The 17500-nt window shown below is 40.3% G+C and overlaps 1 protein-coding gene across 1 annotated transcript in view; it reads right to left on the bottom strand.

Annotated features, from left to right (window-relative positions):
• Positions 1–5750: 5750 nt before the first annotated feature.
• Positions 5751–17500, bottom strand: part of tmc1 (transmembrane channel-like 1) — a 29906-nt gene continuing 18156 nt past the window's right edge. Inside the window, exons 15-20 of the mRNA XM_039804051.1 lie at positions 15290–15357; positions 13826–14065; positions 11691–11816; positions 10390–10468; positions 8487–8619; positions 5751–6134 (exon numbers count right to left, since the gene is read on the bottom strand). Coding sequence (XP_039659985.1) covers positions 5917–6134; positions 8487–8619; positions 10390–10468; positions 11691–11816; positions 13826–14065; positions 15290–15357 — 864 coding nt within the window. The 3' untranslated portion in view covers positions 5751–5916. The remainder of the gene's footprint in view (positions 6135–8486; positions 8620–10389; positions 10469–11690; positions 11817–13825; positions 14066–15289; positions 15358–17500) is intronic.

The raw sequence follows: 17500 nt of genomic DNA, 5'->3' as shown, positions 1-17500 counted from the left end.
GCCTATATAAAAGACTTCAGATACAGTATTAGGGGATCACTAAGGTCTATATAAAAGAGACTTCAGATACAGTATTAGGGGACCACTAAGGTCTATAAAAAAGAGACTTCAGATACAGTATTAGGGGACCACTAAGGTCTATAAAAAAGAGACTTCAGATACAGTATTAGAGGACCACTAAGGTCTATAAAAAAGAGACTTCAGATACAGTATTAGGGGACCACTAAGGTCTATAAAAAAGAGACTTCAGATACAGTATTAGAGGACCACTAAGGTCTATAAAAAAGAGACTTCAGATACAGTATTAGGGGACCACTAAGGTCTATAAAAAAGAGACTTCAGATACAGTATTAGGGGACCACTAAGGTCTATATAAAAGAGACTTCAGATACAGTATTAGTGGACCACTAAGGCCTATATAAAAGAGACTTCAGATACAGTATTAGGGGACCACTAAGGTCTATATAAAAGAGACTTCAGATACAGTATTAGGGGACCACTAAGGTCTATATAAAAGAGACTTCAGATACAGTATTAGGGGACCACTAAGGTCTGTATAAAAGCATCCAAAAAGCACCATGTCATAGGACCTTTAACAATTTTGCTAGCCCCATCAAGAGAATATTATGTCAGTGGGTTTTAAATTAATTTTAATTTTGATTATAACTAATTTGTTTGGAAACTGACAGATTAACGTACGTACTGTACGTCCGAACGGATGGAAGTACTCACGGACTGACAGGCTACGTAGCCTGCAGCCACAACTACAACCAGCGCGAAGGCATAAACAAACAGTGACACAGGGACAACCTTTGCTCTCCAAAGCTAAACTGGACACCGTCCCAGCGGTCAAATCAGTGCTCGTAGCGCCGCAGCGTCTGCCTCCTCCCTTCACTATTGGGTAAGATAAGAGATGCTCATCGTGGTCCAGCAGGCATTGAGATATCCGGTAATGTGTAGCCTGTCAAGGCTCAGTTTTCTGCTACACTGTGCCAGCATGGAGGGAGACTGGTACAGAGCCAGACCACAACCCTGGGTGGCCGGTGTTACTCGAATAAGGCCGAGCCAGATTATGACAGAGTCTCCTGGACACCGAGAGGCTTAACAGTCTTCCTCCAGCTTCATTAAAGAATGGGATTCTTGGCCTACATTGAAAGAATTAAGCATAGGGGCTTACTTCATCTTCTAGTTCTCGAATAACTGCAGAATAACGTAATGCTTATACCTGCCATGAATTCATCATGAGCGTCAAAGGAAGTCATGTTGTTATGGAAATGACAGCTTGTCGTTGGGCGTTTTTTTTAAGAAAAGTTAAATTTTCTTTAACTTCAAAAAGAAGATCTGAGCTGCAAAAGAAAAGGGTCAGAGGTAGTGTTTTTGTAAAACACGGTCTTAGGGCAGTTCGTGAAATGGACACGTTATTTAATCTACTGATTCGTGTACCGAACACGTTAATGTCTTTATTTTTTGTGTGGTGGGCACGAATTTTAAAGTGATGTTTTTCAATGGGAAGCACATTTCGTGATCGCAGAACGATTACAAAGAAAGTGGCAGGCGTTCATTTAAATTTAAAGCTCCTTTCGATTGGACTAGCTTGCCTGGGTCACTAAGATTAATAACATCTTTGAGATCCTTCAAGACATCTTTGTTCATTTATTTGCAAACAAGCAACTGTTGTAAATGCTTTCCATAAAACTTGATTGCTTTCTGGTGTAATTGTTTTTTGGATTTTTAGTTTTTTAATTTAACTTAATTACTATTAATACATTTTGTAATGATCATTCAGGTGATGTCTGGGCAGGGGTGTAAGAGGGTGTGGGGGGGGGTTAGTATGTGAGTGAATGTGTATGTTGTACTGTAATGTCTTGTCCTTTGTACTGTCCAGTCCTATCTAGGACCCTCTTGAAAATCAGATGATACATCTCAAGAGGTATTCCTCGTTAAATAAATAAATAAATAAAATTACGGTAGCGAGTCGTATTGATAAGGCAAAAATACGAGCAGGTAGGTTGGTCGGGGGGGGTGGGTGGATGGGTCAAACAACTCAGGACTTTCACCACGGAGACTGGGGATCGCGTCCTGCGTGTGACAGTTCCTTTCCTCGTTATTCTCTTCCTAACCACAACCGTCCCGTTGTTGTGGCGTTTCATTTCCCCGTTGTTGCGAGCAGCCCAGTTCGAGCAGGCAGTTCGTGAAAAGGTCACGATTGAAAATCGTGACCTGTACACAAAATAAACGAGAAATTCGCGACCTGTACATGAAACAAACGAGAAAATCGCGACCTGTACACAAAATAAACGAGAAATTAGCAGTACATGAAACAAACGAGAAAATCGCGACCTGTACACAAAATAAACGAGAAAATCATGACATGTACACAAAACAAACGAGAAAATCGTGACCTGTACACAAAATAAACGAGAAACTCATGACCTGTACACAAAACAAACGAGAAAATTGCGACCTGTACACAAAATAAACGAGAAAATCGTGACCTGTACACAAAATAAACGAGAAAATTGCGACCTGTACACAAAATAAACTAGAAAATGCTTACCTGTACGAAATAAACAAAACCTTAATGAAACAACAAAATCGCGACCTGTACACAAAATAAACGAAACTCATGACCTGTACACAAAACAAACGAGAAAATTGCGACCTGTACACAAAATAAACGAGAAAATCGTGACCTGTACACAAAATAAACGAGAAAATTGCGACCTGTACACAAAATAAACTAGAAAATCGTGACCTGTACACGAAATAAACAAGAAAATCGCGACCTGTACACGAAATAAACGCGAAAATCGTGACCTGTAAAAATAAACTAGAAAATCGCGACCTGTACACAAAATAAACGAGAAAATCGCGACCCGTACATGAAATAAACGAGAAAATCGCGACCTGTACATGAAATAAACTAGAAAATTGCGACCTGTACACAAAATAAACGAGAAAATCGCGACCTGTACACAAAATAAACGAGAAAATCGCGACCTGTACACGAAACAAACGAGAAAATCGTGACCTGTACACAAAATAAACGAGAAAATCGTGACCTGTACACGAAACAAACGAGAAAATCGTGACCTGTACACAAAATAAACGAGAAAATCGCGACCTGTACACAAAATAAACGAGAAAATCGTGACCTGTACACGAAACAAACGAGAAAATCGTGACCTGTACATGAAACAAACGAGAAAATCGCGACCTGTACACAAAATAAACAAGAAAATCGTGATCTGTACATGAAATAAATGAGAAAATCACGACCTGTACAGGAAAAAAACGAGAAAATCGTGACCTGTACACAAATCAGTGAATCAAAATAACGTGACTATTTCACGAACTGGTGTGAGACCGCGTTGTTACTCCACATGATAATGCAAAATAGATGCTGGCAGCTTAAAATAAGTGTGAACATTGCCCCAACAAGCATTTTGTGAGATCATAGTGACCTTTGACAGAGTCTCTCGGGTACACAGAGACGCTTAACAGCCTTCCTCTGTCTTCATTAAAGTATGTGATTGACAATTCTTGGCCCACGGTGAAAGAATAAAGCATAGGGGCTTACTTCATCCTCTAGTTCTCGAATAACTGCAGAATTAATACTTAATGCTTACCTGCCATGAATTCATCATGAGCGTTGATGGAAGTGGATTTGATTGGCACTGTAATCCAACATCAGTGGCTTTGACTTCGAGCACTTAATTCCCCAACGACAAGCCTTAACATTTCTCAGATCTATAACTTTCAACTGAACGAGACATTGAGTGGCTGTCGATATCTAGAATTTCCAGTTAATAAAGTTTTAACTAATGAGACAACACTGTTACTTCAGCTGTTGAGTCACCGGATATGGCGGCCACGCAGTTATCAGATGATACGAGTCATCCACGCTCCAGAGACACAATTAATGGATTTACAGCGACAGCTCAGATCTGAATGCTTGGCACGGATTACATTTTTTCCATTGCTGTGTGAAAAAGGGGAATAATCTGACGCTCTCTACTTGTGTTTTCCAAGTTCAGAGTTCCCTCAGTGTATCATATCTTTAATATTATTCAGCTGGAAGACAGATTTAAGTTGAGTGTCCAGCCATAAATGAGTAAGATATCTATTCAAGCCGAGCTAGCAAGGTTAAATGGCGTCCTTGTCTAATGAATTGTTTAACGTTTTGGCCCGGTCAGGTCCAGGGACAGCTCGCTCAACATCTCAGAAGACCGTTAACAGACTTTGAAAAGACTAAAGTCTGACACAAGTGACATCTTGTGATCAAAAAACTGCCCTGGCATTTGCAACACACCGGCCTGTCAATAACCTAGCTTGGAAATTAGTAATTCTGCCTTCCGAGTGAATCTTTCCACGCACCTCGCCACTGTACAATCTTGAATATATAGTAGTGGCCCATAGGGGTCCATAGGGGGGCGGTCCTTCTGGCATTTGCCCAAATTCCATATGGCCAGTCCGTCACTGTCTGACACCATCTCACATCTAATGCCGACCTTATGACTTTTCAAGCGATTCCACGGTTGCAGACTAATTTTCATTATTGTAATGAAACCCTAAGAGTTGGGGCCATGGAAATAAAATGGACAGTAAGGCCATTGAACTGTTTCCCATGGTCATTTGATTGATAGCGGCACTAAGGTCTATATAAAAGATACTTCAGATACAGTATTAGGGGACCACTAAGGTCTATATAAAAGATACTTCAGATACAGTATTAGGGGACCACTAAGGTCTATATAAAAGAGACTTCAGATACAGTATTAGGGGACCACTAAGGTCTATATAAAAGAGACTTCAGATACAGTATTAGGGGACCACTAAGGTCTATATAAAAGAGACTTCAGATACAGTATTAGGGGACCACTAAGGTCTATATAAAAGAGACTTCAGATACAGTATTAGGGGACCACTAAGGTCTATATAAAAGAGACTTCAGATACAGTATTAGGGGACCACTAAGGTCTATATAAAAGAGACTTCAGATACAGTATTAGGAGACCACTAAGGTCTACATAAAAGAGACTTCAGATACAGTATTAGGGGACCACTAAGGTCTATATAAAAAGACTTCAGATACAGTATTAGGGGACCACTAAGGTCTATATAAAAGAGACTTCAGATACAGTATTAGGGGACCACTAAGGTCTATATAAAAGAGACTTCAGATACAGTATTAGGGGACCACTAAGGTCTATATAAAGAGACTTCAGATACAGTATTAGGGGACCACTAAGGTCTATATAAAAGAGACTTCAGATACAGTATTAGGGGACCACTAAGGTCTATATAAAAGAGACTTCAGATACAGTATTAGGAGACCACTAAGGTCTACATAAAAGAGACTTCAGATACAGTATTAGGGGACCACTAAGGTCTATATAAAAAGACTTCAGATACAGTATTAGGGGACCACTAAGGTCTATATAAAAGAGACTTCAGATACAGTATTAGGGGACCACTAAGATCTATATAAAAGAGACTTCAGATACAGTATTAGGGGACCACTAAGGCCAATATAAAAGAGACTTCAGATACAGTATTAGGGGACCACTAAGGCCTATATAAAAGCAACCAAAAAGCAGCATGTCATAGGACCTTTAAGTTACCAGCTAACTAACGCTAGCTAACTAGCTTGGTTAAATTTTTCAAAATGAACCTAGTTGTAGTTTTGCAATGTCCCCATGTTAGTCCACCAGAAGAGGAGGGAACATTTAAAGAAAATGAGACTCTGCCCTTGTTAATGTTTATTTAGTAAACAAAGAAACAACCAGGCTACTAATTCAAAATGCCAACAGAATACAAAGTTTAAAAAGGAAAATAACTGACTAACCATGGAAATTCTCGTTAAAGTGCTTGTTTTGATTGACATCTGCCAACGACGTCCTGTTTTTCCATCCCTCAGTGTCTCTGCAGGCTCGGCACCCGGTGCATTCTGGGTTCCCGTTGCTGAGGGAAACCGCCACCGGGCAGGTACCCCAGAGACCTATGGGTGTCAGGGTGGAGGGTCCTGGGGACGGGGGCTCTGGTGGCCGGAGGGCGGCCATCTTGGTGTCTAACTGAAGGAGGAGGGCGTCCGTTCTTCCTCTGACTACTGCCGAGGTCTTCTTCCTCCTCTGCTGAAGGAAAAAGTTGGATAGTATTGGCGATTAACCATTGCATTAACCAACTGCTGTAGCATCTCTGTACTAACTCGTGTAACAGACAAGCTAACGCCCTCAAAGTGTGTCCGGTGTCCTTGAGTGCCAAGAAAGCCGCCTTTAAATAAAATGTATTATTATTATTATTATTAAAGTTAGCTATACTGATAGAAACATGTGCTAAGTTTCATTTTGGTATAAGTAGATGTTGTTTTGGCAGAGGTTTTCGTTTGGTAGTTTCAAGTTATGTATTTTGTCCATTTTTCTCATTTATACGTGTTTGGTGAACTGTCAATAAATCTAAGAAGTCTGCCTGCCTCTATCCACAAAACACATTGCATTTCTTTTTACACTACATTTAACCCTCATGTTGTCTTCGGGTCAAATTTGACCCCATTTATATATATATATATATATATATATATATATATATATATATATATATATATATATATATATATATATATATATCTCAGAAGGTATGGGACGTCGAACTAAGTGCTGGAAATGTAAAAATAAATAAATTAAAAATATAAAATTAAAAAAAAATTGGGTAAAGCAACCACAAAAGATGAAGAAAAAGCTTCAAAAACATCGGAAAAAGTACCCAAAACGTCAAAAAAAGCACTCAAAACATTGAAAAAGTGAAAAAAAAACGTCAAAAAAGCACTTAAAACGTAAAAAAACGTGACAAAATCATCAGAAAAAGCAATAAAGATTTTGAAAAAAGTGACAAAACCCACAAAAACGTAAAATAAAACTTTAAAAAAGCGACTAAAACATTGAGATAGGGACAACAAAAGTGTTTCTGTCATGGTTGACGGGGAGACAACACAAGGGTTAAATTAATCATTTATTCAGTTATATATTTGACAAAGTACAGGTATTTGTTAACATTGGACCTTGTGCTGTCCTCCATGTTGATGTTTGAAAGTCTTGAGGTTTTGATATAAATGCAGATATATAAATGTAATTTAAAATAAAAATCTATTTTCTATTATTGCACCTGTCAATCCAGAAGGAAATATGGGGACTGAGAAGTTGTCAATGTTCAAATTCTTTGGCTAAGTCCTGGATCTTCACAATCCTACCTACAACATGTAATGGCAACATTTTATTTGAACATTGTTGATTGTTTAATAGTCTACAAGATTTTCTTTATATTTGTGTAGACTCAGAGGCTCCCAGTGAAACAGCTGGCATCGTGAACCTTGAGCCTAGTAGAAGCTATTTTTTGTTAAAGGACCTCAGCTCCTCATTCTGTTTTAATTTTAGCAGATAAGGTAAAGAAGGCCATAACACTGTGTGAACCGTGTCTCTGTCTGTCTTCTGAGATAAACTGGTGTTCAGGCTAATGTTAGGAAACAGGAGCAGAAGGGAAGGTTGTAAAACATCTGACTGTTTAGGTTTTTTTTTCTTACAGTCGGCCATGCTAAAGATATCTTGGAGAGGGATGGTTTAACGGAGTTTGTACTATAAAGATGTGTTGACATTTAGCTTGAGTCAGAAGACTTTTTCAGACGTGCCGTGGTACTTGCGAAACTCTACATTTGCAAATGTAAATAAATACAGTACAGGCCAAAAGTTTGGACACACCTTCTCATTCAATGCGTTTCCTTTTTATTTTCATGACTATTTACATTGTAGATTCTCACTGAAGGCATCAAAACTATGAATGAACACATATGGAATTATGTACTTAACAAAAAAGTGTGAAATAACTGAAAACATGTCTTATATTTTAGATTCTTCAAAGTAGCCACCCTTTGCTTTTTATTATAATAAGGGAAAAACTTCCACTAATGAACCCTGACAAAGCACACCTGTGAAGGTAAAACCATTTCAGGTGACTACCTCATGAAGCTCATTGAGAGAACACCAAGGGTTTGCAGAGTTATCAAAAAAGCAAAGGGTGGCTACTTTGAAGAATCTAAAATATAAGACATGTTTTCAGTTATTTTACACTTTTTGTTAAGTACATATCATATGTTCATTCATAGTTTTGATGCGTTCAGTGAGAATCTACAATGTAAATAGTCATGAAAATAAAAAGGAAACTCATTGAATGAGAAGGTGTGTCCAAACTTTTAGTACTGTACTCAAAGACCAAACTTTGGTTTAATTCTCAAATAGTTCTTTATTTGTTTCATCTTGTGTTTTTTGATATGTGCTCCTGCTGCTAACGAGAAAAACTTCCGCCACAAGCACCTTTAAAAATAAACCCATATTTCTGATATAGACATTTAGACAATGGGTCAAATTTGACCTGAAGACGGGTTAATTCCACCATAGAAAGAAGTTTGATTTTGACCCTGAGGGATGAAGTCTCACCGTGTTGGCGTTGTAGTGAAGCGTTGATGTTCTTCTGTCGCTCGGCCGTCTGCGTCGCAGCTCTGGCCTCCTCCAGGTCCGTCTGGGCCTTCAGCGCCGCCAGCTTGTTCTTCCTCTTGTTCTCCTCATTTTGCTTAAAAATGACAGAAACACAATTAGATAAGATAAGATAATACTTTATTGTCCCCAAAGGGAAATTTGTGTTGGACAGGTCCCTATATAGTAATGCTCTCATATACATTAGACAGGTCCCTATATAGTAATGCTCTCATATACATTAGACAGATCTCTATATAGTAATACTCTCATATACATTAGACAGGTCCCTATATAGTAATACTCTCACATACATTAGACAGGTCCCTATATAGTAATGTTCTCATATACATTAGACAGGTCCCTATATAGTAATGCTCTCATATACATTAGACAGGTCCCTATATAGTAATGCTCTCATATACATTAGACAGGTCTCTATATAGTAATACTCTCATATACATTAGACAGGTCCCTATATAGTAATGCTCTCATATACATTAGACAGGTCCCTATATAGTAATGCTCTCATATACATTAGACAGGTCCTTATATAGTAATACTCTCATATACATTAGACAGGTCCCTATATAGTAATGCTCTCATATACATTAGACAGGTCTCTATATAGTAATACTCTCATATACATTAGACAGGTCCCTATATAGTAATGCTCTCATATACATTAGACAGGTCCCTATATAGTAATGCTCTCATATACATTAGACAGGTACCTTTATAGTTACACATTAACTCCTCCTTTCAGTGGCACTTTTTAATTGAACAACCCTGTATGCACTGACATAATGCACAACCCAAATAGCCTACGTATTGCACAACTAACATATTGCCCAACCCCAATAGCCTACATATTGCATAAATGACATAATGCACAACCCAAATAGCCTACATATTGCACAAATGACATATGCACAACCCAAATATCCTACATATTGCACAAATGACATATGCACAACCCAAATAGCCTTCATATTGCACAAATGACATAATGCACAACCCAAATAGCCTACATATTGCACATATAACATAATGCACAACCCAAATATCCTACATATTGCACAAATGACATATGCACAACCCAAATAGCCTTCATATTGCACAAATGACATAATGCACAACCCAAATAGCCTACATATTGCACAATGCACAACTCAAATAGCCTACATATTGCACATATGACATAATGCACAACCCAAATATCCTACATATTGCATATATGACATAATGCACAACCCAAATATCCTACATATTGCACAAATGACATATGCACAACCCAAATAGCCTATGTATAGCACAAATTACATAATGCACAACCCAAATAGCCTACATATTGCACAAATGACATAATGCACAACCCAAATAGCCTACATATTGCACAAATGACATAATGCACAACCCAAATAGCCTACGTATTACACAAATGGCACATTTCCACATAACCTATGCAGTACACAATGACATATTGAACAATCCAACAGCCCATTTATTGCACCACTAACATATTGCATAACAACAATAACCTTCTTATTGCACGATGACATAGTGCACCACCCAGCCAGCCTACATGTTAGTGTTATAAGACTGACTCTCTGCTCTCTGCTGTGAGCTGTGACTCTGCTGCTCTCTGCTGGACGGATGATACTGACACAACTGCTGTTTCTGCATCTACACACCCGTGCATAGGCAGAAATCACGGGACCAACGTAGGGGAAATCAGGGTTCACACCTATGCTCCTGTGTGAAATATCAAACCGCAAACTTTATTTATTCCTGTGTATCCAAAAGCACATAAAAGTAAGAGAAGAGGTGCTAGATGAGAGAAAAAACTAAGTCTAGTTTCAGGTACCGTCTGTAGTTTTTTCTTCAGGTCCACGTTAGCTTCTTTGTAGCTTTTGGATGTGGATTGTAAGTAATAAATGGCCAGTCTGAAAGATAAAATAAGAGAATATTACCATCAAAGAACCTTAAACTTTACCACTAAAAGGATATCAAGACAACACGGTCAAGCAATATATCTTTAAAGGATAACTTAAGTATTTTTAAACCTGGACCCTATCTTCCTATGTTTTTGTGTCTAGGTGACTGATGGGAACAACCATTTGAAATTGGTCCAGTATTAAGCGAGAAAACAAGCTGTAATGTAACATTAATGAACAATTGGTATCAATTTACGTCCACTAAAAGTTCTGTTTTTGCCACTGACAGACTCAGATTATTATTCTAAGGGTCTGACAACATTATGGAAATGATCCCTACAGAGATAGACCTTTTAGTTAAAGAGTAAGATCCTTTTAGTTTAACATGAAACAGCCCCGACATCACCATCACCAAACTCCACCAGACTCCATGTAAATAATCAGGACTTTTTTCAGCGTAAAACACACTTCATTCAAAGTCGACAGAAACTAAATAAAACTACCAAAAGCCGTCTTGGTTCATCTTTCCACTGTTCCAACAATCACCACTCTGGTTTGGTTGAAATAAACCCTTAATTCACCCATTTACATGTGGAGATATGCTGGCTCTATACACGATAAAGGCCTGATTATTTACATGGAGTCTGGTGGAAATATGCTGGCTCTATACACGCTAAAAGTCATGATTATTTATATGGAGTCTGGTGGAGATATGCTGGCTCTATACACGCTAAAAGTCCTGATTATTTACATGGAGTCTGGTGGAAATAGGCTGGCTCTATACACGCTAAAAGTCCTGATTATTTACATGGAGTCTGGTGGAGATATGCTGGTTCTATACATGCTAAAAGTCATGATTATTTACATGGAGTCTGGTGGAGTTTGGTGATGGTGATGTTGGGGCTGTTTCATGTTAAACTAAAAGGATCTTACTCTTTAACTAAAAGCTCTATCTCTGTAGGGATCCTTTCCATAATGTTGTCAGACACTTAGAATAATAATCTGAGTCTTTCAGCGGCAACAAACAGAACTTTTAGTGGACGCTAACTAACGGTTAACCGTTAACGTTACAATGCAGCTCATTTCTTGCTCAATATGGTACCAAACTCAACAAATATTGTTCCCATCAGACACTTACATGGAAAAATAGGGTCCAGGTTGAAAAAATACCGAAGTTACACTTTAAGATGTGCGAAAGAAGATATATTCATGCAGTCTGCTGACGACTCACACCATGAGCAATATGAAGGGTAGCACCAGTCCGGGGTTAGAGGCATAGCTGAACACTTTACTAAACCAGGCAGGGAAGTCCGACTCGAGAGTCTCCTGGATCACATCAAACATACGTTTCTTCCCACTAAGGAGAAGAGAAGGATTGTGACAGAAAGTTCATTAAAGTGTAAAGTCCAGTTCAGACCGCTGAAACTTTTCCTGCTGCGTTATAAAATGGTTTTGTCTTGTTGCTCTGGACTGGGCTTAAAAGCCTGATAATCTTAATTTATTTTAGGGATGCACCAAATCCTGATTTTTGGGGTTCGGCCGAATACCGAATCCTCTGGTTGAGATTGTGCTGACTCCTCCTCTCATCCTCAGTCCATGAACACAGTAAACACATGAATGAAGTCAACAGTGACTGTCCTTCCTTTGCCGTACCTGAAGTTGCTGCATTCTGACTGCTGTCTGGAGATTCCTTCGTGCACAACTCGTATTCTTTCGGATGTTTCGTACCAAATGTTGTCACAGCGGCCATGTTGTGTATAGTTTAGGGTCCTCGCCACCACCAGACCAATCAGCATTGAACAAATTGAACATGTAGCTGGACTTGAATGGCCTTCTTTTGACTGAAAGTACTGCCAAACAACAACTTTTTCTGCTCACCAGATCCATGTCCACTTTCTCACAGCCTACTGCTCACCAGATCCATGTCCACTTCCTCACAGCCTACTGCTCACCAGATCCATGTCCACTTCCCCACAGCCTACTGCTCACCAGATCCATGTCCACTTTCTCACAGCCTACTGCTCACCAGATCCATGTCCACTTCCTCACAGCCTACTGCTCACCAGATCCATGTCCACTTTCTCACAGCCTACTGCTCACCAGATCCATGTCCACTTTCTCACAGCCTACTGCTCACCAGATCCATGTCCACTTCCTCACAGCCTACTGCTCACCAGATCCATGTCCACTTTCTCACAGCCTACTGCTCACCAGATCCATGTCCACTTTCTCACAGCCTACTGCTCACCAGATCCATGTCCACTTCCTCACAGCCTACTGCATTGAACGCTCCACCTACGTAAACACCTTCCCGTAATCAACGGCGCCGTCACTACAGCGACCAGCGTAGCGCGCCTAGTGCAAGCGTAGGGTTTGGTTCCCTGGGAAGAAATTCTAAGGTTCAGCAGAAACCAGAATCCCGTCAAAAAGCCCAATATTCAGCCCAATCTGAAGCCCAATCCTGGATTCAGTGCATCCCTAGTTTATTTGTCAATACCTGCAAATATCTCCCCCTTGTGTGTCTTTGTTACTTGTAGTGATTGAAAAATGTATGACAACAATACATATTTGGACTGTAAATTATAGTCCTCTAGGTATGATTTGTTGTGTTTATAATCAATAAAAAAAGCCAGTTAAATAAAAAGAAGAAGCCAGTGTCAAGCTCAACGGCCGCGGGCCAAATCCAGCCGGATTTAGATCAATTTAGGTTCACAATACATTTTGGCCCGCCTAGTTCTGCGCCAAACCAAAAACACAGGAAAGTGTAATTACCTGACCATTGGTACACCATTCAAAGCAGAATATGGCAGATTTGCCGACTCTGAGACTCAAAGTTGTTGTTAAAAAAATTTATTATTGTTTTTGCTTGATTTGCTAAATTCTGCGATGGCTAAGGAACTCTTTTGATGACTTTTGTAGGGGCTTCATGTCAACTAAAATGCGACAAAAAGTGTACGAAAATGTCAGAAAAAGCAACAAATTTACAAAAAGTAAAGTAATGTCTGAGAAAGCCACAAAAACGTCAGAACAAAAATGAGGAAATAAGCCACCGAAATGTAAAAAAAAGTGAAATGCAGACACTGGGTCAAATAATAATGTGGAAACGGTTGATATATTGTAAACACTGTGTGTGGACCTCTTAACTCTGATTGGCGGATTAATAATTTTAATGCTTATTCATTTCTTAACTTGTTTTGGGACCTACTTTTGGGGCAGGGTGGGGAAGTGGGAATAATTTGGCTAAAATGTAAAATATTTTCAGTTTGTGTCCTCAATTGCGTCAATAATCTCTCCATGTCTAAGCCCTTGGTGGGATTCTCTTTTTCCAGTGTGGCCCTCTGGGAAACTGAGTTTGACCCCCCTGACCTGAAGGGTCCGCAGTCGAAGGAAGGTGGGATGGTGACGATGGTGTAGATGGCCGGCAGCGTGGAGAGGAAGAGGATGACCAGCAGCATGGCCATGTAGAAGTTGTTGGAGCCGGAGGCCTTGAAGACGCGTTCCTGCGGCACGTTGCAGCACATCACGGCCCAGCACTGCAGGTACATGGACACGTGGAGCCGCAGGACGTTCAGCGCCGGCAGGCACGGGGCGTAGAAAGCTCCCATCCTGGGGGAAGAGATCAGGGACACACGGAGCAACAGCAGTAACCACGGTCATCGTTTGCTTTGTTGTATGCAGTATATTAGCCCATATTAGCATAGTATATTAGCCCATATTTGACTGATATTTGCCCATATTAGCATAGTATATTAGCCCATATTTCACAGTCTATTAGCCCATATTTGACTAATATTAGCCCATATTTCACAGTATATTAGCCCATATTTCACTGTATATTATCCCATATTTCACAGTATATTAGACCATATTTCACAGTATATTAGCCCATATCTGACTGTATATTAGCCAATATTTGACGGATATTAGCCCATATTTGACTGATATTAGCCCATATTTCACAGTATATTAGCCCATATTTGACTATTAGCCCATATTTCACAGTATATTAGCCCATATTTGACTGATATTAGCCCATATTTGACTAATATTAGCCATACCTGTCAAGTATCCCGTTTTGGCCGGGAAAGTCACGTATTTTACCCTTCTTTCCCGCCGTCCTCCCGTATTAGTATTTTCCCGTAAATCTCCCGTATTTTAACCTGCGTTATTAAAAAATAATAATACCCCGGGCCCCAGCGGAGTCAAAAAAAACAAAAACATTCCCAATCTGAGCTCTGTCACTAGCCTTGCGATAACCTGCAGTAGACAGTAGCCCATAGATATATGGGCAGTAGCCTACTACAGGTACTGTAGGTGGCTGTTGTGGCGAGGTTAGTGTGTGAGGTCAGATGATGATGGACGCTACGACAGAGACGGTGCGCTGCCAAAACTTATGAAGGCTTTACTATGCATTCCCCATAGCAATGCACGTTCAGAAAGGGTGTTTAGCATGGTACGAAAGATTGTTCCAGAGAATAGGATGACGTTAGACAACAGAATTTCCCTTATTTTCAAATCCAAAACTTGACAGGTATGATATTACTTAGCCCATATTTGACAGTATATTAGCCCATATTTGACTGTATATTAGTCCATATTTGACTGATATTAGCCCATATTTCACAGTATATTAGCCCATATTAGCACAGTATATTAGCAAATATTAGCACAGCATATTAGCCCACATTCCACAATATAGAGAAGAGATCAGGGAAACACTGAGTAAGAGCAGTAACCAGGGTCAACGTTTTCTTTGTTGACAAAAAATACAGGAGAAATCTGTCAAATAAAACAGAATAATTCAGTAAAATTACATCATCATCTCCTCACCATATCATTCCTTGGTTGAAGATCAGACCCAAAACGTTCCCGCTGACGTCAAACTCGGAGTACGACGGCTTTCACAAAATGACACAAAAAAGACAAAATAAATAGCTCCGCTGTGACTCAAGATTATCAGAGCAGACATTTAACTTCACCTCAACAAAAAGGTGCACACTTCTAGGCCCCTATCCTGCACCCGGAGCAGCGCAAAGCCCAACCCAAGAGTCTTTGCTGGTTTAAGACCGACCCAGTTGTCAGTTTCCCGTCCAGCGCCCACGTCGCTTAAATAACAAACGCACCTGCGCCCATCTGAGGCCCATGGGCGTGCCAGTCTTACAGGGAGGTGTGTTCAGGTGAATTCTGGGCGTGCTGGTCTTACAGGGAGGTGTGTTCAGGTGCATTCTGGGCGTGCTGGTCTTACAGGGAGGTGTGTTCAGGTGCATTCTGGGGTGCTGGTCTTACAGGGAGGTGTGTTCAGGTGCATTCTGGGCGTGCTGGTCTTACAGGGAGGTGTGTTCAGGTGCATTCTGGGCGTGCTGGTCTTACAGGAAGGTGTGTTCAGGTGCATTCTGGTCTTACAGGGAGGTGTGTTCAGGTGCATTCTGGTCTTACAGGGAGGTGTGTTAGTAAAATGCTCCTAGGCTCGTGCACAGCGCGCGCACACTATGCTTGTTACACACACAGGGACACACAGCAGCACACACACACACACACACACACACACACACACAGAAGACTAAGAAATAACAATATTACAGTGCAAATCCTCCATCATAACAGCAATGCTCCAATGTCCAAACGCGCCTGGCTTTTAAAGGGAATGGGAGATGATCTCTGATTGGTTGATTGCATGTTACTTTTCAATTCTCCCCACCAGGTATCACCATTTTGATTCCAAATCGAAATCAACAGCAGAATCAACGATTCACCCAGTACTTTTTTCTCTCTCTACCCCCGTCTACTTGCGCACGTACGAATAAAACAACCCCAAACAGACACAGCACAGCTTAGCAGTTGGTAGCATGCAGCTAAAGACACAGGCTAACGTTAGCTCAGCGGTAGTCTGCAGCTGCTTTTTGCAGAGATGACAACAGAAACAACAGAACTTCAATTCCTCCTTTCCCTGAAGTCACCTGTGGCAAAGTGTTGCCTTTCCCGTGAGTGAGTTATGGAAACAAACAATGAAGGTAAAGCAGTGCTTTACCTACGATGGGACTCCATGGTGCATTCAGATGCACCTCGTCAAGTTTGAAAAACTCAAACTGTTGTTGCAAAGTAAAGTTACACTTCTGCCATATAGTGGCTCTTATTGGGACATTGCTGTCACAACTGAAAACATTTAAATTGAAAATCTAATCTAATAAATTGGAGAATCATGACGCCCCTAACTGTCGCTCTTAATGCTACTTCATCTAAAAGCACCGCGGCCAATCAGCTGCTCTGCCCGGTTGCTTTGTGCGTCGGTATCTAGCCTGTCTTTGTGATATTATCTATATCACCATCTGAACTTGTAGGCTATATTAAATTATACTTTTTTTTGCTTTCCATCCCTGGCACAAGAGATAGTGTTCTCAGTAGGACCTTTCTGGCTTTTAATGGATAAACCTTACTACCTACTACCTTACATATGTAGTTGTTTCAGACATGGATACACTTTTAATTACTCAGTGTAGAGTTGGGGAGAATTAAAACATACGAGTGTGAGCCAGGGCTGGTTTTAGTCCGCTATATTAGGGCGGGCTGGTAGAAATAATAGCTGGGCAAGTTGGGCGGTAGCCCAGAAGTTACATTACATTACATGTCATTTAGCTGACGCTTTTATCCAAAGCGACTTACAATTAAGTGCTTTCAACTGTGAAGGTTCAAACTCCAGACAACAAGTAGCCTAGTAAGTGCAAGTACATTAGCTTTAAATAAGCAAAGCTACAAAGAGACAAGTTAGAGAAGTGAACTACTAGGCTAAAGTTTGCCGGTTCCTAGTCTATATCCACGGCGTTCCACTTTCAGGATTGCTCCTTTGCCGACGAAAATTCTGCCGGATGTCCCACATTTCGGCTGGATGTCCGTCCCCCTTCCTCTGTCTCAGTGTTGGCGTTCTAACCTCCGGCTGATTTGTGAGGACTATGGTTAACTGGTCCTCAGATCTCTGCAGGGTAAATCCAGACAGCTAGCTAGACTATCTGTCCAATCGGAATTTTCTGTTGCACGACTAAGACT

This window comes from Perca fluviatilis, chromosome 6 (assembly GCF_010015445.1).
Source record: "Perca fluviatilis chromosome 6, GENO_Pfluv_1.0, whole genome shotgun sequence".
Taxonomy (NCBI): Eukaryota; Metazoa; Chordata; class Actinopteri; order Perciformes; family Percidae; genus Perca; species Perca fluviatilis.
Note: the sequence above shows the minus strand (reverse complement) of the source record. Positions and strands in the feature narration are given on the sequence as shown.